At 37.1% G+C, this 22452-nt stretch overlaps 1 protein-coding gene across 10 annotated transcripts in view; it reads right to left on the bottom strand.

The window, feature by feature from the left end:
* Positions 1-22452, bottom strand: part of RGS7 (regulator of G protein signaling 7) — a 256155-nt gene that overhangs the window by 47512 nt on the left and 186191 nt on the right. For all 10 annotated transcript variants that reach the window (XR_004355853.1, XM_032681676.1, XM_032681675.1 and 7 more), the window contains exons 6-7: positions 12906-12957; positions 849-913 (exon numbers count right to left, since the gene is read on the bottom strand). Coding sequence is in view for 9 of the 10 variants with exons in the window: in XM_032681676.1 (XP_032537567.1) it covers positions 849-913; positions 12906-12957 (117 nt within the window). In the remaining variant the exon portion in view is untranslated. The remainder of the gene's footprint in view (positions 1-848; positions 914-12905; positions 12958-22452) is intronic.

Genomic DNA, 22452 nt, shown 5'->3' with positions numbered 1-22452 from the left:
CTAAGGCACATGAGCATAAAATTATGCATACCCTACAGTGCAATACACTGAAGAACAAGTTTGTTCCAGAAGAAGCAATTAAGGGCATCAGCATGGTGCTGTGGCTAGAGTATGTGGTATGTTGAGAGCCCTGGCTGACCATCCTGCTATTGGGTCACAGCAGAACAGCTGGACAGCTTTCAGTGCAGAACCAGGGATGTTTGTGAATTTTATGTAGACATTCTCATAAAAAATTCAGGAACTTTTTGGGGGATAGAGATGGAATTCAAGACATCTCTCTCCTTATCGAATTCCATCCTCATCTGCTAATCAAACTCCCTCTTTTTTAGGCTCTTCCTGGCCCCAATTATCTTACTTTGCCTGTGGCACAGAACAACTGTCAGTGAGTGGGAAGTGCCTCTAGTCTGACCCTCTTTGTCTCTCATCTAGCTGATGGGAAAAGGCTCAAGTGCCAGCATCACTTTATAGAATGAGATTTATATTTCTACATCTATCAAGTGTTTTTGGAAATGTTGTCAGAGATCCTTGTTCTCTACACTTAAATGGTGTAGAGAACAACTGCTTTCAAACACTCATGGTGTATCTGGGATTTGTGAACAGTAATTTGTGATCCTGGCATGGTGATCTGACCAGAGTAATATTAGAGATTAACTGAAATCTCAGCTTTTGCGCACTTAGCATTCACTACAGTCTCTCAAACACCACACTAAGCACTGTTAGACCCACATGCCAGAAAATGTGGATAACTAATAGATTTTCACACTCAACGCCTCTAGTTCTCATGCTTAACATTATTTCACAAGCTCATAAGGCCCAGCAGAGAAATCTACTTTTTGCCAAGTACTTACAGCTTCATAGTCTGCTAGCTCTAGCCTTGCTTTGTTTTGCATTGTCCGCTTGCAGAGGTAAACAGCTGGAACAGAATAAAATAACACAGAATTTGCTACTATCTCACAAACAGCAGATCAGAAATCTAAAGGCTTCATCTCTGCTTTACTGCTAGATTTTTTTTGGTTTGATTTCTCCCTCTACTCGAAAAAGCTTTAAATATGGGATCAATGCTACCAGTATTATAACTGAAATGATGGATCAGATACAAAGGTTCATTAAATAATAATAAAATCTGTTTTATGCAACAGACATCATATGCAAAATGCATGAGATACTCGAGGTCAGGTTTTTTTAATGGCCAGGGAACTAGCACATAAAAGAAAAATAGCAAAAACATTTTACAAACCGTGTATCTATAAATCATAATGCGTAAGAGTTTTAGCAGGAGCTGCTGCTGTATTAGTCAAACAAGTTTTTAAGAACACGAATACATGGTTTTATTTATTTTTATTCTATATTTAGGAATAGCAAACTTTCAGCCTAAGAAGATTTTAGCTAAAAAATAATTCCAGAAAAAATTCATGTCTTATACAGATTAATCTGCTATAACCAATATTTAAAATAGAAAAAAATGAGACCAAAAAATGAAAAAAAGCATATCATCTATTAGACATGAGAAAAAAATATTCTTTCATTTATTTTCTAAATCCAAAAATCCTTCAGCAGACCTGTTCTGCCTCCACTTGATTCAGAGAGAGCAGACTCCTTGCTAATAAAATGTTGAAGTACATTTCCAATAGACTTTATTTAGCAACAAATACTTCACAACAACTCTGAATATTTTACGGCTTCACCCACCAGTAAGACAGTGAGTGCTGCACAACTCCTTATTGTGCAACATTTACCCACTACATTACTTCAGAGCACCTTCTCGTGTGTGAGATGGAGGAATCTTTTATCAGTGTAGGTAAGAAAACCTTAGCATATCTGTTTTCTCTAACTTAGCAAAAAGAGCCCATATTTGCTGCTTATGGTTAGGAACATTCCTGCTTCCTGACTGTCAGCTTGTCCACTACAGGAACAAAGAGAAATAACTTCGCATAGGAACCTAACTCACAATCACTAGGAAGAAGGAAGTGCTTATTTTAGATATAGCTTTGATTATTAAGATAGTCAAACCAATTATAATTTACAATTCCACAGAAATATTTATTTCTGACAAGTCACCTGCAAATGCATGCAAACCCAATGAATGTCCTTTTGGCTGAACTGATTACCAGCACTTCTAAGAGCTTACAGACGTTATTGATGTAAAACAAAGTTATATTTTAATGCAATTTTTGTCTTTTTTTTCCCCTCCTCTTTTTGTGTGTGTTATCTGGTCTGTTTTCTTTCATAATATTTCACTTTCCACTCTCATAAGAAGCCATGGTCTCTTTCTCTATTCCTTGCACTACCATATGCCCTCTGGTTCCAAAGCAGTTTCTGCGTCTGCAAAATCTACAGACAGATACACATCCATGTCACACACCAAGTATAGTAGACAGATAGTTTCTATAACCTCGGTTTCCGTGCATTTTAATATTACTATACAGTACATTAATGCATTAGCATGCATGCTGAAATGTCATAAAAAGATGAGGGGATGAATTTTGGACCTTTTGTATCTAGGTGGCATTCACAATCCGTACAGTGGTGAGATACTCTTGAGGAGAGAGATGATCTTTGTCATTTAGCTGCTTTTACAGTGAAGCATTTTCCCCTCTTCCTTCAAAATTGCTTATTTCATTGAACAAGAAAAAAACCCCTCTAAACACATTAAAAATATTAGCAATAAAATACATACTTAATATAAATGTGTAGGCAATTCTGAGAAATCCAGGGGTCAAATTTTGTCTCGTCCAACCAGTCTAACACCACCTGAGCAGAAATAAAACAAGCTCCCTGCTCCTACACTTGATTAAGCCCCTGCAAACCACATTCTCACAGTCCCAGTACAGGTACTTTTAGTTATCTTAGATCTTTCTTGAGTCCCACTGCAGGCAAATTTTGGGATTAGCATTTCCTGCTACCATCAACAAAAATTGTTGCTGCAAAAGTGGCTGACAGAAAAGCATCTTCAGAAAATGTATTTCAACACTGGCGAAACAACCACTAAGTCACCACGAGCAGGAGAAATGAATTAGCTTGCCACACTATTAATTTGATACAGTGTCTAAGAAATCTCTTCCCTTCACTGTGTAACTCTACCACAGTATTTTCTCTGCAGTGTTCTTTTAATGACTGTCCTTGCTCTCAATCCATAGCAAATAGTCCATATAATAATGTTTGGTTTTCATTATGTGCGTAACTTAGCCAAGACTCAAAAAATCATGATCATCCCTCAGACCTTTTATTTATCTGAAATATTCCAATCCCCTCCCCTTCAGGAGCCTAAAGGTTATAACACCTGTGCCTTGGATTCCTTATCTCAGAAATGTTTCTATGTGCTACCGTGGATAAGGCAGAATATGCCCAAGGAAGATTCAGTATAGTGGGAAGTATGACATATCCACTAGTGTAGAGGAAAATAGTGCTGAAGGACATTCCTACTCTGCCTCAATTTATTGCCATTGTTATGTGCCAACAATTACATCCTTGTAAAAGTGCATGTTTGAGGCTTTATGTAGGAGCTAATTTTAGTGACATGAGAGGCTGGCAGCATCTCAGGAATTTGAGTTCACCAGTTTACACTCTCATTGTTGTATTCTTTGGCTTATCTGTAAAAAATTCACTAGCATGTTGGAAAGCAAGAAAATGTGAAAATCATCCTCATTTTCAGCCAGACCATTTGAAGATACAGACTAATGAGATTTTGTTCTTCTACTTTTAGGGCACCGAGATTTGAAATACGGATACTGTCATCTTTCACAGCTACCACCCCTTTTCTGCACCAAATCATGTGTGAAGTAACTGCTTGTCCAGCAGCCTGACTTTGAGGATGTCAGTCAGTTTCTTTCTCAAAGCAGAGTTAGGAGTCCCCAGAAATTCAGCGAACGACAAGTGTCTGCTTTCCTAATGCCACGTGTTGACAGTGGTTTTACAGCTTCATACAGAAGTACAATATGCAGGAAGGGTCTCCAACTCAAAGCTCCTTTTTTTCTGTATATAGTTCTCTATTTATCTACCCCTCTAAGGTCCTGGTCAGTATACTAATGAGTATGTAATTGCCCTAAGCAGCCCATCCAGGGACTCCACTGGGGTGTCCTGTGCCCAGGAACTGTGCATAAGCCCAGCTACCCCCCCTGGCACAGGCTTGAGCTATATCTTTAACCAGACCTGTAACTTACCAGCCCTGTAATTTGCCCTAGCTTCCCAGCCTGACCTTGGACCTTTCTGGTCAGTTAAGACTTTGTTGGTGAGGACCTTGCACTTGCCTACACTGTTGCCAGCCTCAGTTCTTGCTTACCTTTCCTTGCAGAGCTTCCCGCTCTTTTTGCTCCCTGACAAGGGTGCTGAAAAGTGCTTACCATGGGGATGAATGATATGCAAGGAATGGGGTCTGAATTAATAACCTCAATTTGCTAAATATGGACTACCATATACACTCTTATTTTTAGAGCCAGTGTATTCTGATGGATTTTGCAATCAACATAATTGCCTCTACTGAAGTGAATTATATATTAGATGCTATAGCTTGCGCTTTAGAAGTGACTGATTACCAAGAGAAAACAGATTTGCCAATAATTTTAAAGGTCATATTAATATGCAATATTTCATAATGAACGATGGTCAGTGATGTTTATAAATGGGTATTTGAACAACAAACCAGTATTAAAACACACTTCGGTAGCTGTGCAGTCAATACAGACTACTTGATCTTGAAAATTCTGCTCAGGCATTCACAAAACGTGGGCAACATGAGAGTTTCAAGTGAGACTACAAAGTGTTTTAGTGAGAGTTGCCTGTGTTTTCCCTCCTGCAAGTTTTTAACAGTTAAACCCCAAACCCAACCAATTTTCATGGTTAGCCACCTTTGTTTTCTGTTCTTGACTGTTCACTTGCACTTGAAAGCTCTTAAGAATTACAGAATCATAGAATCAACTGGGTTGGAAAAGACCTCTGAGATCATCAAATCCAACCCTTGATCCAACACTGCCATGGTTACTAGACCATGGCACTAAGTGCCACATCCAGTCTCATCTTAAAAACCTCCAGGGACAGTGAATCCACCACTTCCCTGGGCAGCCCATTCCAATGTCTGATTACTCTCTTTGTAAAAAATTTTTTTCCTAATATTCAACCTAAACCTCCCCTGGCACAGCTTGAGACCATGCCCTCTTGTCCTACTGCTGGTTGCCTAGGAGAAGAGACCGACACCCAGCCAGCTACAACCTCCTTTCAGGGAGTTGTAGAGAGTGATGAGGTCTCCCCTGAGACTCCTCCAGGCTAAACAGCCCCAGCTCCCTCAGCTGCTCCTCATAGGACTTGTGTTCGAGTTCCTTCACCACCCTTGTTGCTCTTCTCTGGACCTGCTCCAGCACCTCAATATCCTTCTTGAACTGAGGGGCCCAGAACTGGACACAGTACTCCAGGTACTCTAGGTTTTTTCTTTCAGTAAGATCCTAGAGATTATGACAGGCTTCATTCTAGACTCCAGAAACTGGACTGAGTACATATTATTTTACACATCCCAGAACTTTCACCCAAGGCTTACACTGGGGAATTTTATCTTGTTGCTAAATGGGCTAAACCTTCCCTCTCACCGCAGCGGAAAAAAGCCACAGCTAAATTCAATGGAAGTACAACTGGGCCGCTGAAGACCACAGATTATTCCACCTACACATCCACCACCACGTACACAAACTTAAACTCCTTACATAATTGTCCCAGTGCCAGTGGTGTTACAGCTTGATTCGCGCCAGATGGTGGGCGTGCTTTCAGTGAACACTCATTGTCTCCACTGAGGCCAGAGTACATTTATATACTCTCTGTGAGTCAAAATTCTGATATCAGAATCAGTGTGTATAACCCTAGCCCATATCTAAAGAGCAAAGAAAATAGGAAAGCGCTGCAAGGTCTAAGGGTTTCAAAGTGCCCTGTTGGCAGACAGTTCTCCCTTTACATGCAAGTACCTGCATCAGATGGAGAATTACAGGACAATCAGCACAAAACATGACTGCATGAAATTAACTAACTTATTTAAACATTGACATTTCCAGGGCTATTTATGCCATCTTTAGGTCACATCTGCTTTTACTCGATAGCAAAAAAAAGTTTTTCTCTTTGCAACAGCTAGTGAGTTTCACTAGCTTAAAAAACCTATGACAATTCTGGGATGGACAAATGAGTCACCAATCAGTGTCATGTATCTATAGAAGATCTACAATCTTTAGTAAATGCTAATAACTTTAAGTTAGAAGGAAGATCATGGTTGCTTATGTGCCCTAAATTGCCAAATGGTCAAAACCATAACTTCTGAAACACTCCTCCCTTCTCTACTTTTTAGTCTTTGACCATACTCTATAACACTTAAGGAAAGCAATTTGATTATAGATTTACATAAGCTTGCTTACATAAACCAAGGGCAAGAAAGAAACCCAATTTCAAACTATAAAAGAGCTTAAGAATTAGAAAAATGCAAATTCATCTTCACCACACAAAAGTTCCCAGATGACAATGGCCTGGGAAAATCCTGTAGGGTGCCAAAAACAGATATGGAAGAAAGGTCACCCAAGCTAGATGAACTCTAGGATCAGATAAAGAATATCCAGTTGTCAAATGTAATTTAAGCTTGCATCCATTGCATTATTTAATGCTTATCGATATTATCATAATGCTTTCAATTTACTGTTAGGGTTACAGTTTTGGAGAGTCAGAAAGCCTACAGCTCCAGGAACACTGGGGCTGGAAAAAGCATGTGAAGTAGAATATGGCAGGGCACCAACATTGCTACCTCCATACCCTTCTAATCTGGGCCACTCATGGTGATGGGATGAGGAGAAACCACATGAGGAAGTGCTGAGGTCACTTGGATGTTCAGCCCGGAGAAGAGGTGGGTGAAGGGGGATGTCATCGTGGTCCACACCTTCCTCATTATGGGAAGCAGAGGGGCAGGCACTGATCTCTCTCTGGTGACCAGTGGCAGGACCCGAGGGAATGGCCTTAAGTTGTGTCATGGGGAGTTTAGATTGGACATCAGGAACAGATTCTACACAAGAGGGTGATTGGGCACTGGAACAAGCTCCACAGGGAAGTGGTCACAGCACCAAGCCTGACAGAGTTAATTCAAGCAGCCTTTGGACAACACTCTCAGGGAGATGGTGTGATTCTTGGAGTGGTCCTGTGCAGGGCCAGGAGCCGGACTTCAATGATTTCTGTGATTCCCTTCCAACTCAGGATATATTATGATATCTATTTAGTTTACTCAGCATGGTAATTTGAAAGTAATTCTGAAAATCCTGAGTTATGTTTATGAATCTCAGAATTCTGATAAGAAATTTTATTTCTGTTTATAGGGGACCTAGATGCAGATTATCAGTGCTTTTAAAATAATGCTGCACAAACATATACTTGGGTCAGTTACCTTTTCACATGTGTGTATACGAATGCATTGGTCAAATGTATTTTCCGTGCTCCACATATTATAGGAATAAGTTATACATTCATGGAAAGAAAAATTCAGGTAAGCACAAAACTGAAGTGGTGAGATGACAGGAAAGCATTTTCAGGATGTCTCCTGGTTACAGAGCCCTCACTGCAGTGGTTTGTCAATGTCAGAATTAACAAGAATCAGAACAAAATTCAGGACATGCTTGTTGAAGTGAGACTTTCATTTTGTCATTTGTATGACAGAAATAACTCCTAATGAGTGAATTATGTATCTCTGTGGAGAAATACAACGGTATACAAATTCAGAGTGGGGAAAAAGTACTGTAGGTGACCTCTTCCATCTTTCTGCCAATGCAAGTATCTTTCCTAAAGCTCATTTGATTCAGATATGCCCAGATCTCAAAACAAAGTCACTCACATAAGGGATCATAACCTAGTCTTAGCAACAACTAACTGACACTATCTTCTTAAATTCCTCCTTATTCTCATGGTATAAATTTTAACAAATAAATTTTTATTTATATAAATCACAATTACATCAAAAAGTGCTACTCTGTTACCAGTTTTACCCCAAGCTATTGACTCATAGTTATGGGTTAATTTCCAGAGATGCTGAGCACTTGCAGTGTTCTAGAAGAGTTCAGGTAAGCAATAGGACTCCATATTTCTCAAATACAAATTGCTTACTAATAACCTATTGCCAAGGAAATCCTCCCCAAGCATTTGGGCAAAGAAAATATGTAATGCATTCTCTGTATAGTTCTCCTTCCAGACAGTTACTCTATGGTATAGGGTACAACAAGACAAAAGAGAGAGAAAATTCCTGGACTAATCAAATTTCCATAGAGGGATTTGAGGCTAGGCATATAAAATAAGTAGACAAAAAACTCTAAAGAGAAAATTATATGAAAATTTTCCATATGTGAAAAACATGATATGTGACTGCAGTTACATTTTGTGCATTAGGTACTTTTCAGCATGACTGCAAGTCTGGGAGAGAAGAGGGACATGAGCCAGGTGTGATGGCTCATGTTTTGAACAGAGCAGCAGAGGTTGAACACAGAGAGGTCTCTGTCAGGTTACTTTTAAGTGATAAGAAGGTATCATTAGGAAGGAAGTCTTGTTCAGACTGACTTGTTAGCTGATTATCAAGTAACTTTAATAAGGAAAGAATTGTTCTTTCATAAAAATGAGACAATAGCTTTGACACAGCAAAAGTAAATGGTTTCTTTATCTTACTGTAGCCCAGACTGGAAAACAAAGTCATGAATGCCTAAAGAACTGCAGGACTTATCCAGACAAATATCTTACATTTTTAAAGGGAGCAATTAAATAAGACTTACCCCATCTCACTCCTGTGATTACTCTAATTCTCTAGGAGAGTGCGTTTATGTTACATGACTTTACCAGAAAGGTTACTGAAAATATGTTACATTTTCAAAACTTGCCTTTCTTCAGAGCAGCAAAATTTGAGAATTTGCTTTGAATATATAGAAAAATAGTCTCATTTAGTATCATTTAAAGATCGTGCGGTCATATGATTTTAAAATCATGTTGCAGTATCAGTTATTTACTGTGTTCTCCATAACTTACCAAGATTCTGCAGTACTTCTCCATTTTTAACTCATATGGGAGAAATGCACACCAGTAAAATTACAAGACTCAAACAACGTCCTGTTGCAAATATATAGATGCAGTGGACTTTTGTCTTCCAGTATGAGACCAAACCTTCTTATGACTGTGACTGTGGAACTTTCTAAATTTAATTCTTTCTCTCCTTTGAACATACTTCTATTTTTTTAATATGCAGTTAACTGTAAGAAAAGATCTATATGCCACAGATACTTTTGAGTCTAACCATCAACAAAAGTTCACTACAGTAAATGAGTAAAAATTACTTATTCTTCATATCTTATTTATCTGAAATTTTTATAAGCGTCTTACATTGTCACAACTTTGTTAAATTGTTTTCTTAGGCTTGAGCTTAAGGAACAAAAAGAAAAAAAACAAAATAATTGATATTTTGTTGTGAATGGAGATTCTCCCTAACCTTTCATATTTTTTACTTATTCAAAAAAAAAAGAGAATAGTAAGGGACTGAAATCTGCAAATTTGCAACAACTTTGAGTCACTAAACCTCCAGAGAACCTGACAGGTCCCATGAGAACTGAGGCTAAAGGCACGTGGAATAATTATTAATTATTTAATTAATTCTTAATTACATGACCTGTTTATAATATGTGAGAAAAAAATAATCTCTCAGTTATGAAACTACATCTGTAAGAAAAGAGAACATAATTATGGGTAGGCCACATGCTCAGCCATTAGCTGTGCCCAATTCTATTTGTCAAAAAACCAAATCATAATTGAGCAACATGACTTAACTCACAGGAAAAACAAAGTGATTTGAACTACACTCACCTTAATAAAAATTGTTATTATTATTATTGTTATTATTACTTATTTTCACTAATAAAATCCAACTGAAGCCAATGGGATTCTACACAGAACAACATGTCCTGCCTGGGTGGACTCCAAGACATATGGCAAGAAAGTGGATATCTTCAACAGATGGAACCTAAGAACCTGCCTTTGCAAAAATTATTTGCAATTTGAGGCATCTCTCAACAACCCTTCAAGCGTGATTTTCAAGAAAAAGGAGAGAGGTTTTCCAGCACTTTATGAAAATTAGAAGTTTTTAGTAACCTCCGAATGATCACACTCAATACTTTAAAAGTTACAATGAAAAGGCTACTTGATTCCATTTTGACATAAAGTAAATTAATCCAAGCCCTCTTTTTTTGCCACGAAGACATAGCATTGCACTACAGCTTTATTATGAGAATAGATCTGCAGTTTTTTGACATTTTGGAAGATTCTGTTTTCATGTATTTTTTACTAATATTTTCTTCAGATAAATATTTCTTTTCAGGAAAATATTTGATATTAAAAGCTCACGCACAACAAATTATATTTTAGAGAAAATATTAATGAATTATACAAAGATATAAAGATTATTTGTTTCTTAGTTAGCTCTGATAGCAAACTAACACACAGTATCTCAATTTCATTTAATTTCTTGTTTAAGATAAATTATTTTCCTGGCAGTATGCTATGTTCTGGACAGTAGCCCAGCTATGAGCGAGTAATGATGAATCGCTGGGATTAATTTTTAAATTAAAATAAAATTCTAGTGTGTTTAGAAAGGCTTTTAAAATTAGGTTAATGCCAAAGAAAGTGGTTTACTTTGCTAAAAACATTGATAAAGGAAAATTACAGAGAAAGTCTACTTTTTGCTGTTGTTGAGAGACTTCTAATGTCTGCCACACTCTTTAGTTTTATAGGGTGCAGTTTCAAGGTTGTTCAGGACAAGTCCATGAAACTGGGAGCACTGCACAGCACTGTAATGCATGATAAGTATGAAATGCATTTGCATAACTGTAATAACATAAATTCTATTTACTATATTTTCTAGGAAGTAGCAATTACTGTGAAAATCTACAGAATATCTTTGAGGTGTGTTTGAGGTGAAATTTATGCTTTACTATTCTCAATTTGTTTCAAACCTACTTTATATTTATTTTGGTTTCTTAAATATTGTCTGATTATCCTGTAATCCTCTGATCACTATTGTTTACAGAGCAAATGATAATTTCTGGGACTGGGAAGATGCTAACCTAATAAAAACACTATTGAAAAGCTTGTTTTCCTGCAAATGCTCTAGCATTATCCAGTTTGGTGACACACAGCCACCTTAGGTAGCTCTAGTGCAATGCTCTGGCCCTGTTGGGTGGGGAAGTTGCAGTGTGTTTCTTAGAGGATTGCACTTTTAGCTCATGACTTGGAGCAATGAGATGGCAGGGTTGGGAATTCCCCTTCCCCTTCTCCTCTCTGCAGCAGAAGATCTTAAATTCATCAACTGGAACGTATTTTAATCTCAAAAGCTCTCAAATGAGTAAATTTACTGTTCAACAAAGGCACCTCCCCGCATGATGAAGAAACTGATTCCAAGTTTAATTCTGTATTCCTGGCATGCCCAAACTGAACAGATTACACAAGATTTCTATTCACTGACTAAGGTACATAATTCATTTACCAATCCACTAATCAGCTGTCACTAGAAAGTGTCTCCTACTTTAGACTAAAGAACATTAATAGAAACTTTCTCATCCTGATCTCAAACCTGTTAAGCATATAATTATATATTAAAATCCCCCTGGTAATGTGATACACATTACTGCTGAACAGCTCAATGACTCTTAAAACCATAGTAAATTACTTGCTGATCTTTGCCGTATTAGGAGACTATATTGAGTAAATCAAGCATTTCTTCTTCAGCGACTCATATGGAGTGGCTAAGTACACAGGTGTGGTATGAATTACTCCTCCTTGGTAGCTTTCAACAACTATCTACTGGACATCTTCAAATATCAGTATTTTTTTAAAAAAATAACATTTTTCTACTTCTATAGGATGAGAAAACTGTCACATTTTCAAACTCTAGCTTGAAGGCACTCAGCTCTGCTGAGAGACTCAGCTTGAAATGGTTTTATTTAGCAATTTATTTGAAATGAGACTGTGTCTGCTCCAAAAAGTAAGGAAACTTCTATTGTAACCATCCATCCCTGAGGTCCTCAGTTCCCAAAGGCTGAGAAAGAATCCATGTTACAAGTGAACACTCATCTAAATTTCTGAAAAACTGTAAAAAGAGACTTTCCAAGTTTGAGGTTTTGAAAACATAAACTACCATGTACATGCTCAGTTACCTAAATAAATGACCTAGATTAGAATTACAGTCTGGATTAGAGTGAACAGGATTCACTTGCTTTAAAAATTAAGCCACTATTTGATGTAGAGAAGCACCTAATTTTGTTATAATTTTTAATGATTTTTTTCTAATACATTACTACTTATTATCTTCGCATTTTTCTGTCAGTAATTACAGTATATAATTTATTAATAAGTCCTCAAGACACAGGCAACAAAACAAGGTATTTTCTAATATAGTTCATATTAGAACCATATTAGTTTTCATAATAATTTTCCACACAGTCTATATCTGAAAGAAGAGTTCTAAACTGTGCATATCTTTGGGTCTGAATCTGAGAATAACCATTGCACAACCGTCAATAAAGTGTATACTGCTTCACTGAGATTTTTGTCACTGTAAATAATTATATTTACTGGAGCAAACAGAATATGTAAATGGTAAGGTAGATTTTGATGAGTTTTGGGTTTAGGTTTGTTTTTTTTTAACTTTTCTCCTCAGATCGACTCCAAAATCTGACTTTGTTAAACTTCTGATAAAATTTCAAACAGGTAATAATACATTCACTTCAATATCAGCAGTTCTTGCACAGGAAGTACATGACATATAATTATGTTTTAAACATTGGGATGTTTAAACAAGACAGACTGCAACGACACGTTCGTTCATATAACACATACATTCCAAAAGAAATAGGAAAGATTTCTACACTGACCATAGTCTGTGTTTTCCGGCTCCCAACAATTTGATGGCCAAAAATAGGGTGTCTGTAGACAAAAAAAAGTAGGTAACTCAAGTTAGACAATGCAAGAATTATACAGTCCTTGGATTGATACTGGTTTTCAGAATCAATTTAGATTTACAGTAGATCTATTACACTGTTGACAATTTTGAAGTAGGCATCAAACCAGAAAATTACTATTGTACACTTGTTTTTTACACTACTATCAGAATGACATTGAAGCAGAAGAACAAAGTATTCTTTTTATTCTCAAAGTTAGAGGAACAAAACCCACAAGGTGAGGTAGCGAGATTACATCTTCCCTAGAAACACACCTCTCACATGTCCTGAAGAATCAGTTTTAGAAGGTGTAAAGACAGAAGATCCTTTGAGGTTCATTCAGTTCTTGATTTTGGAGAGTTTTCATTAGTATGGATTAGTAATGAATACACTTTCCTAAGAATTATTTGTTTAAAAATGCCACTAAAGTTACCACAGTCTAATTTTTTCTAATTGTTTACCAATTATGATTTAAAATTCTTTTTAAGAGAAAGAAAATAGAAGTACCAGCAATTACTGGAACACTATCCTTGTAAAAACTGTGCTAAATACATTGTTAAAATAATTCACTTCTAACAAATGAAAAGTATAAGACTATATAAGCATTTTTCAAACAAATAACTTAATTTTTAAAATGGTAATTTTTTGTTAAAATGAAAATAATTACAGCATTTTTCATAAGACATCATCCCTGTATGGGCTATTCACTTAAAAGTTGGACTCAATGACTCTTGTGGGTCCCTTCCAAGTTGGAATATTCTGTGATGGATTGACTAATCTGTGTATACTTACATAACACATAGATACAGAGAGTTTCATAATATTTCAGCAGTTGAATTAAACTCATTAAATGTGTGGACCGGTTTGAGTGGTATTTAAAAACACAAGTGCTTCTTTAGGAAAAATTTCTGCTTTACTTTCTGTTTCTCATTATTTTTTCTCAAAGAGCTCCCAGCTGCAAAAATGGAAACCCCTCTGCTGCCCACTTCCCTCAAAATTGTTTTAATGCTAATCTGGAAACCAACAGGGTTGAAGTGTGCCACATTCACAACAACTGTCAAATTAAATATATATTGTGAAAAATCTTTCGCTATTGTGACATTGACCCATTAACTTTAATAGAAGCAATTTAGAATGTGCTATTTAGCAAGCAACAGCAATGAGCTGAAGGGTAAAAAAGGAACTGACTTCAAAGGCTGAGACGTGTTTCTTGCAAATTGTTTTGTACTTTGTAAGGAGCAAGAATAAGTAATTCTCTGATAAATGACTCCTTCGCAGGACCACTAAAATCAAAGTGGCCAGTAGAAGCGCGTATAAGCTCAAATGGAAAAAGGGGAGGAACCTCTAAAGAATGACTTGCAGTACTCAGGGAATTTTGAAGCAAGAAGCTATAAAATTAATTTAACACATGTTAATGTGAGCCATATAAAGCAAAAAGTCACCATCATTGAAATATAGAGTTTACAAATTCAGAAAGGGAGAACAGTCCTTCCTTAGTGGCATGAAGTGTATCTTGGGAGAGGCCCAGGAGGCAAAGCACAGCTATATCATTTTTTGGCTAACAGTAACTTTAACCTTTGTTTACAGGTTCAAGATGAGCTTCTGAAAAAAATTATGAAAGGAGGGTTACTAAATACATAGAAACCATATCTGCTCAGGCAGTGTCTCAGCTGAAACTCTTCCAGTTGTGGATATACTTGCTGCAAAATCCATATTAAAACTCCTCGTGCATACTTAGGATTTCTTTTGACAAATTACATATACTCCATCCCAGCTGAGATTAAAAAATAAATTCCATCTTCTGATTTAGAGAAAATCACAAAATTGCTTCCAGCATTCATTTCCCATAAGGCTATGAGGAAACACTATATATCCATGACTACATGTTAATGATGTTAGAGGAAGACTGTTGTTTCATACATAAATGAAAAGTTACACCCAGACAGCGTATTGTTTTCAGTATTTAGTTGAAATTACACATTTAACTTCTATTGGAACTTGCACTTCAGTGGTGAAGGCAGTGTGAGCATTAAACACAATATGGGAAAGGGAACATGATCTTCAGTGTTGTGAAATATTGTCACCTTAGCTCACAAGGAGGCAGAGATGGCCAAGGCTTTTCTGAAGGATAAAAAGAGGTATCCTAATGTTAGAACCTGCTTCTAGCAGAAAGACTCCGTTCAGACCAATGCTGAGAAATGTAAAAATGCACGAAGGACACTTTTTCCTTTCCAAAGGTGAACAAAACTTATGAGGGAACAGACAAAACAGATTTTATTCCATTAGAGAATACCTGACCAAAACTTTGTGGGTGTGTAGTACTTGGAGTGAAAGAGACTGTAGGATGAGACTGGTATTCTGCAAAGACAAGCACAGCAGCATGAGGGCCAGAAGGCTCAGAAAACAGGTAGAGGAGATCTCCTGGGAAAGTAATCAAGGGACAGAGATGGATGGAAGATGGCAGTTTTTGAAAGAGACTGTATGAAATGTCTGAGTATCTCTGGAGAGAAAGTACAGAGACAGGCCAGTGTAACCACATTGGCAATTTCCAATGAACTAAATGTGGAAAAGAGATCATGGAAAAAGCATAAAATAATGCTACTAAGGACGAGTATAAGCCTCCCTGTACCAGGGAGATAAAAGCAGAAAAGTTAAAACAGACCATGAGTTTTAATTAGCAAAGCACATGATAAGCCATATTAAAAGGTTTCAATAACGTGTGATAAGGTAAGCCAAAAAGAAACCCCAGTAAAAGGCAAACATTACAATATGAGAAAGGGGTTCAAATAACAGCGACTACAGATAAGTTCAGAAAATTATTAAATGCCTTCTTTGTTTGAGTCTCCAGAAGGAGGGAGAGACTGTGGTCAGACAAAGGTCTTTGTGCCCGGGGAATGACGTGCAGGCATGAGCTCTCCCTTCTAATGCTCTGAACTGGGCATGCACAAGCTGCCTCTGAACTGCAGGCCATGACCCTGCCTTCCTGGTGCTCGGATGCATTTAATGGGACTTGCTGAGAAGCACAGCTCATCAGCTCGGGCACTGCAACATGGCCAGAGCTGGCCTCCAGCCAGCTGGCTCCCAGAGGGATCAAAGTTCAAATCTGCCTGCAATCAGCTCTGCGAACATGCCCAAAATTAATTTGGACATGAAGATAAAACTACAGGGCAAAGCACAGGGCAAAAAAAAAAACAAAACAGGAAGGGGAATATTTTTATGAGGTCAGACAGTTCAGGTTAGAACGCTGATGAAATTCAGCACAGAATACTTAAGGATTTATTGTGTTTTCATGGGTAAACTGTGTTTATTTGTGAAAAAGCAAAAAAAGGCTGACCAAACTAAAAAACACCTCCTAGTTCCTCAGTACTGTGATTTATATGCATGTGTAAATACTATGACAAAATTCTTGCTCCAATTATTTTCTTCTCTATCTCCAACCCTATAGCAATTGCTATTTAACTGATGAGAATTATCAAAAGTGTTGAATTATCTGCATGATGTTTAAAGGGGCTCAAATTACCTGAAGGGCAAGTTATAAATGGAAAACATATTCCTTTGAGTAACCTTTGAAACATGGGCAGGTTTTTTTAAAACAAACTAAAATCATATAAGGCAGAGGAGCTTCAGAAGACTACAGTAAGGGGAAGAACTACCTATTCCAGAATAGGGGGAAAGATTAAATTTTCTGTTTTATAATCTTTCTAGATCTACTGTCTAGATTGAATAATTGTAATACACTATCTATTTTTAATCTTTAAAAGCTAAAGTTTACTAATACTTGGATTTTTCAGAAAGAGCGTTAAACCCCTACTAGATGACAAATTAACAGTAGATGCTACGTATTTTGACCAAGGCAAAGTCCTACGTTACTTTTTTACCAGCAAGTAAAGATTTATGTTATCACCCTAAGACATGTGCTCAAAAGCAGCTACAGCTGCTGATAAAGTTGTACTCAGAGTAGATATCTATTATTCGCTTTCATAGCAGAAAATGGCATTGATGTGTGCAGAGACAAGGAAAATTCTCCTAAAACCAGGTACAAGAAATAGGGGTAAGGGACAGGATTAAGACTTAAAGTGAAAAAAAGCCAAAGCATCAATAAAAAAAAAAAACTTTAAAAAAACCTAGATACTGAAAAAAAAGCATGATACAAAAATCAGTTTCTGATTAAAGGATTTTTTTTCGATGCTGTGATTGTATAGAAAAAAGCACCAGCAATAAACTTGTATGTACTTAACATGACTGATGTTTTTCCAAAGGAATATTCCACATTTTCTTGCCTAATTGTTTGGTAACAACAGTCATAAAGTTCTAGTCTTAAGCTGAAGTTTACTTTGTCCCTTGTTATAGACCTCAAACAGTTTAAACACATAACATGTGACTATAATGTATGTTCTGTTTCCACTTCTGTTTCAAAAGTCTCCACACAATTTCACACTCCAGATATTTAACAATCCCTTAGAATTTGCTGAAGTCATTCATGAAGAACTGGGGGAGAATGATTTGCCTTGCTCAACACAGAAAGATTAGGAAGATAGAACAGTTTGACGAGAAGATCCCTGGTCTCATGGAATGAGGTCAGAAATAAGAATAGGAGGCATGTGCAAAAGAGAAAGCTGCCTGTTTTCATCTGATCTATTAAAAAAATTCCACAGCAATGCAGAGAGGCTCTGCATAATAAATTACCTTTATCTATAGCTGGACTACGCAAATAAAGCTTGGTTCAATTATTTGTTACAAATCACATATGCCAAGTACACGGTAGAAGAATTAGAACATCCCCTGCAATATCATATATTCCTATGGCACAAATATTACACAATCTGTGGGCCTTGTTTCATGATCTAGAAGTCCATAAGTGAAGATTTTATCCAGGACAGCTATGGATTTGGCATAACATGTTGTACTACAACACCACCACTTTCAAAGAGAAAGTTATGAAATACCAAGGGTGTTGGGGTTTTTTTGTGAAATATAGAAAACCTGAAGGAATTATCATGCTTAAGAATTTTACTTTTCCTCAGAAGGAGGAACACTCCATGACAAAGTATTAAACAGGGAACATTTGTCATTTTGCCATGACATCCCACTTATAGCTGAAGGAAGGTGGGTGGTAGAACGGTTTGGGGAAAGTCAAGTACTGTTTATCAGCCCAGGTAGAAATAATGCTGCCAATTTTTATCAGTACACTTTTGAGGCACTTTGTTTAATTGCAGATGTAATTTGAATCAGCAGTCAGGACAAGTCAGGAGCTAAAGAAATAAGGCTTAACTAGCACTGCAGATGTAATTGTGGAGACATTTAAGCCTTCGGAACAAAATAGGCTGTTACAAGGATCTTTCTGCCATTGACAGAAAACTGATTTTGTACACACAAACGCATACTGGTTCTCTTGCATTATACATTAATATTATTAAGTAAACCTAGCCTTGGAAATCCATAATTCTCCTGTTAATAAAGTCATATGAAACAAAATCTTGTAATATAGCACATATTCCACAATAAACAAATTGGCATGCAGCATGCAGTGGCTGCTAAGCATCATAAGCAATCCTGTGATAAAGCAAATAGATCTGCCTTGGCTCTACCACAAAATTAATCAATAGTAATATCTGAGCTAATGAAACAGCCACTTGTAAAAATCAGTGTTTCCCACAGCTTTTATAAAACATGATTAATTTCTATGCATTAAACTGTATTACAGAAGAGGGAAATCATTAAGCACCTTTCAGCTACCCCTCGTTGATAGTAATAAAAAAAGAGTTGTTGCCTCTGAAGCTGTTCCACTCCATGGAATTTTTTAAAATCCAATTACTTGGATGGGAGAGGAATATTCAAATCACTTATAAACACTTGCATATTACTGCCATTCTTCTCACAGGCACCAGGGAGCCTTTATAAACAGTTGAAATCAAGTCTTTGCTGTAAAGTCGTTATGCACAATCTCAAATGCTTTGCATGATGGATGGCAAAATTCATGGGCATTCTGTTTTAAATTAATTGCAGTTGACAGAAATGATCTCCTGGTAAAGGAAAAGAGTAAGATTGTTAGTCTAGCACTGTCAAGCCCATAGAGGAAGGACGCCAGCAAGTAGTGCTCCTTGGTTAGCTCAAAATCCTTAAAAAAAGAGGTTTTTTTAAGGATTCAGCTTGAGCTGAAGAGAAAATGAATTAGTCATTGCACCTACCATTGCCAAAGAGAATCTGCCAAATGCTGAATAAAATAACCTTTTCCTTTTTTATTTCTAAAATCTGGCTTCCAATAAAATCCTTCCCTCAAGGCACAGTAGGTGATCCAGCAAGGCTCTGGAGAGCGGCTGAAGAGTTGTGATGTTCAGCCACAGAATCAGTACTCAGAATGGCCAGAGGCTGGCTCAGGATTGAGCCAAGAGGTAGCTAGGTGGGTAAGGATGACTCAAAGAGATACGTAAAGCAATGTCATTCCACTTGAAACATGAAGACCCACAACACTTCACACTCTAAGCTATTTTGCAGCAAAGACATTTCAAGATCCTTACAGTAATTGCTATATAATTCTAGCCCCAATTTAGGCACAGGAAAACAAAGCCAGTGAGGTTAAAAGCATTTGTCAAGAGAGTGGTCCCAGTGGTAGAACAGGAAAAGACATCACAGTTCAAATCTTCGTCTCGCCGAGGTCCATGAGTTTTGCTGCTATCTTCATCAGACTCATGCTTTCACAAGAAAGTGTTCCCATTTTCACACTTTTTCTCAGTTATTTGTGCCTTTCATCTTAAAAGTTACAAAACAACAGCAAAACCTAACCCTCATCTCTGAAAATTAATTTACTAAATGGAAGTGTGATTATCACTAATCTCATGTATCCTAGAAGTTTGTTTAAAGCCAAAAGATATTAGGAAGATTATATTTCATTATTAACATTGAGACACTTAGTATGCATTTGGAACTTGTCAAGGAAATCAACATATTTTTCCTGGGATGCTATTGCAGAAGCTTATCAGCTGAGAGGGCAAGTCAGGCATTCCTCACCGTGACGAATATACGTGGACAGAGATGAAATATCTCAATGGGTAATCCCTGGCCCAGGGACAATCTAAGGTGCAGCTTGGTTTTCTTATTTGGGCCCCTCATATCTATTTACTCTCAGGTAGAAGAGGGTGGTTAGAAGGTATTCAGCTCCTTCTTTGGTCCCAGGCTTAAATTAATAGGAAAAGGCAATGCAGCTTTTCTCATTTTCCTTATTGAGACTAATAAAAAAAGTAATCTCTTAATAAGGCAATTAATATTTAGATCCATCTCCTTTGAATTAAATTGATATCACATAAAGTAACCTAATCAACACCTGAGTAGGTCAAAGAATGATCCAGAATTATTTATTTTATTTCATATTATTTAAAAAAGCAGATGTAACTATACTCTTGCCTCCTGATGGCGAGAGTAATAACTGAAAAAGTATAATTTTTGCCTGGAAAAGGGCATTTGCCCAAATGAAGCAAAAAATCTCCACTGCTTTTACCTATTTCTATACAAAAGAAGGTTGTTTAAAACAAACTGAATGTAACACTATCAGGAGGGAATGTGTCACCCTTTGGAAAACAAAACATGAAGTGCATGATGGAGAACATTATTACAGTTAATCTGGTTTTTGCAGGACAGTTCTTTAAATTGCAGAGATTTCTCTGCAGGGATGGCTTCTGAACTTTTCAGTGCTGGCAGGTGCACAGTTTTCTCTTTCTATTAAAATATCAGAAATCTTAGAATCCTGTCCAATACTCAGAGGGTACCATTTCCAAAGCACCTGAACATCTGTTCTACTGCAAAATTCACACATTTGCAGTCAAACTTTCCTCCCCATTGACTATGCTGTCTTCATCTTCCAATTTAACAGCTTCGGTAACAGATTTTATACAGGCTTTACTTTGGTGGGGAACATGGAGTTGTAATCATATGAATTTTGCTGTTATAACTCCAGTTAACAGTATGACACCACTATGAATTTTTTCTCATGCCATACATTGACAGCTAAAGTTGCATTGTTTTATCATTGTTAGCATAGGAATAGCAATGCAAAAGGTACCACAGAACAGCAAACAACACTGCAGACATAGACTGAGCAACACTTGAGGAAAGCCATCTTATTTCATACATGTTTGTCAAACAGGTGCCGAATTCTCAACTTATGTAAATAAACTGATAAAGTTTACAGTTTGGCCCTCACTGAAGCTTCATGTCCAAACATGTAGGCTCTAGATCTCCCTGAGGAAAGCTCACAGTGGTGTAGCTGCAGCAGTCTCAGTGGTTCACAGTGCAGCTAATTCTAGCCTGTACTTTCCTTCAGTCGAACTATCATGTCAGCAGAGGTGCTTATTTCCCATGCTTGAGATAGAAGCAGGCCAGCAGCTGGACAGAATTCAAAGGTTATCACTCCTGTGAGTAAGTACTCTGCAAAATTAAGTCCTTGGATATTTTGTCCTTCTGACCTCTGCTTATGCAGAGACAAGCCAGCAAGTGGAGCCTCAATCACTCCATGATTCCTTTCCATTTACCTCATCAATAAGCCCCTTAAGTCATGGGCCATCTCTCTTCTTTATACTGAATACTGAGAAGAATGAAGCCCCGTGAGCTTAAAATAAACCTTTTCCTTCAAATACTCTCACCAGGATCAAAGGTAGCTGTGGATCTAGGCGAGGAGGCTTGGAATGACAGCTCTTTGTACTACCCATATACACATCTAACTTTCCGTTCTGCTGAAGGTCAAGTTTTTTGCACTGTATGAGTCACAGGATCTAACTATGAAAATATGATAATATTGTTTGCAGGTATGCAATAATAATTCTCTTTCTTGCCAGACTGTGATGTGTGTATTCATGCAAAGATTCTGGTTTAAAGAAATATTACGAGTCATTCTCTTCCCTTATGTGGATCTATAGAACTTAAGCCAAAATATTGATGAAAGTATTGTGCAGTGATTAATATAATACAATGTTTGAGACTATGATTGGCCTCCAGTGTATCACAGCTCTCTTCTGAATTTTAAAGACCACAGTCTTAGTTTTATTTTATTCCTGATGGCTCCTTATTTAAACAATCTTTAAGACACAGTTTATTGTCTTGAAGACAATAGATTTTGCTCTATCAGATATTACTATTCTGTATTTAACACAGTTAGAAGTAACAAAGCAGAATTACCAAACTCAATTTCATAGTGATAATCGTCATACCATTTCAAAGCAATAAATATCTAGGGAAGATCTTGGACCAGCTGTTGGTGATACTTACCAGAAGGATTACCTAATAGGAAGAGCAATACAGAACAAAACCACCATTGCCAAAGGTGGCACATGGCAAGCAAAGTTAATTCCTTCTCTAGAATACATAATCTGCCATCATATTTGCTTCAGGTCACTGGCAGTATTGTTCTTCAAAATTCTAGTCTGCTATTCATTATTAAAAAAAAAAACCCACTCCTGCTCCCAGGCCCTCAGTTTGAAATCTAATATAA

The sequence above is a fragment of the Chiroxiphia lanceolata genome, chromosome 3, assembly GCF_009829145.1.
Source record: "Chiroxiphia lanceolata isolate bChiLan1 chromosome 3, bChiLan1.pri, whole genome shotgun sequence".
Taxonomy (NCBI): Eukaryota; Metazoa; Chordata; class Aves; order Passeriformes; family Pipridae; genus Chiroxiphia; species Chiroxiphia lanceolata.
Note: the sequence above shows the minus strand (reverse complement) of the source record. Positions and strands in the feature narration are given on the sequence as shown.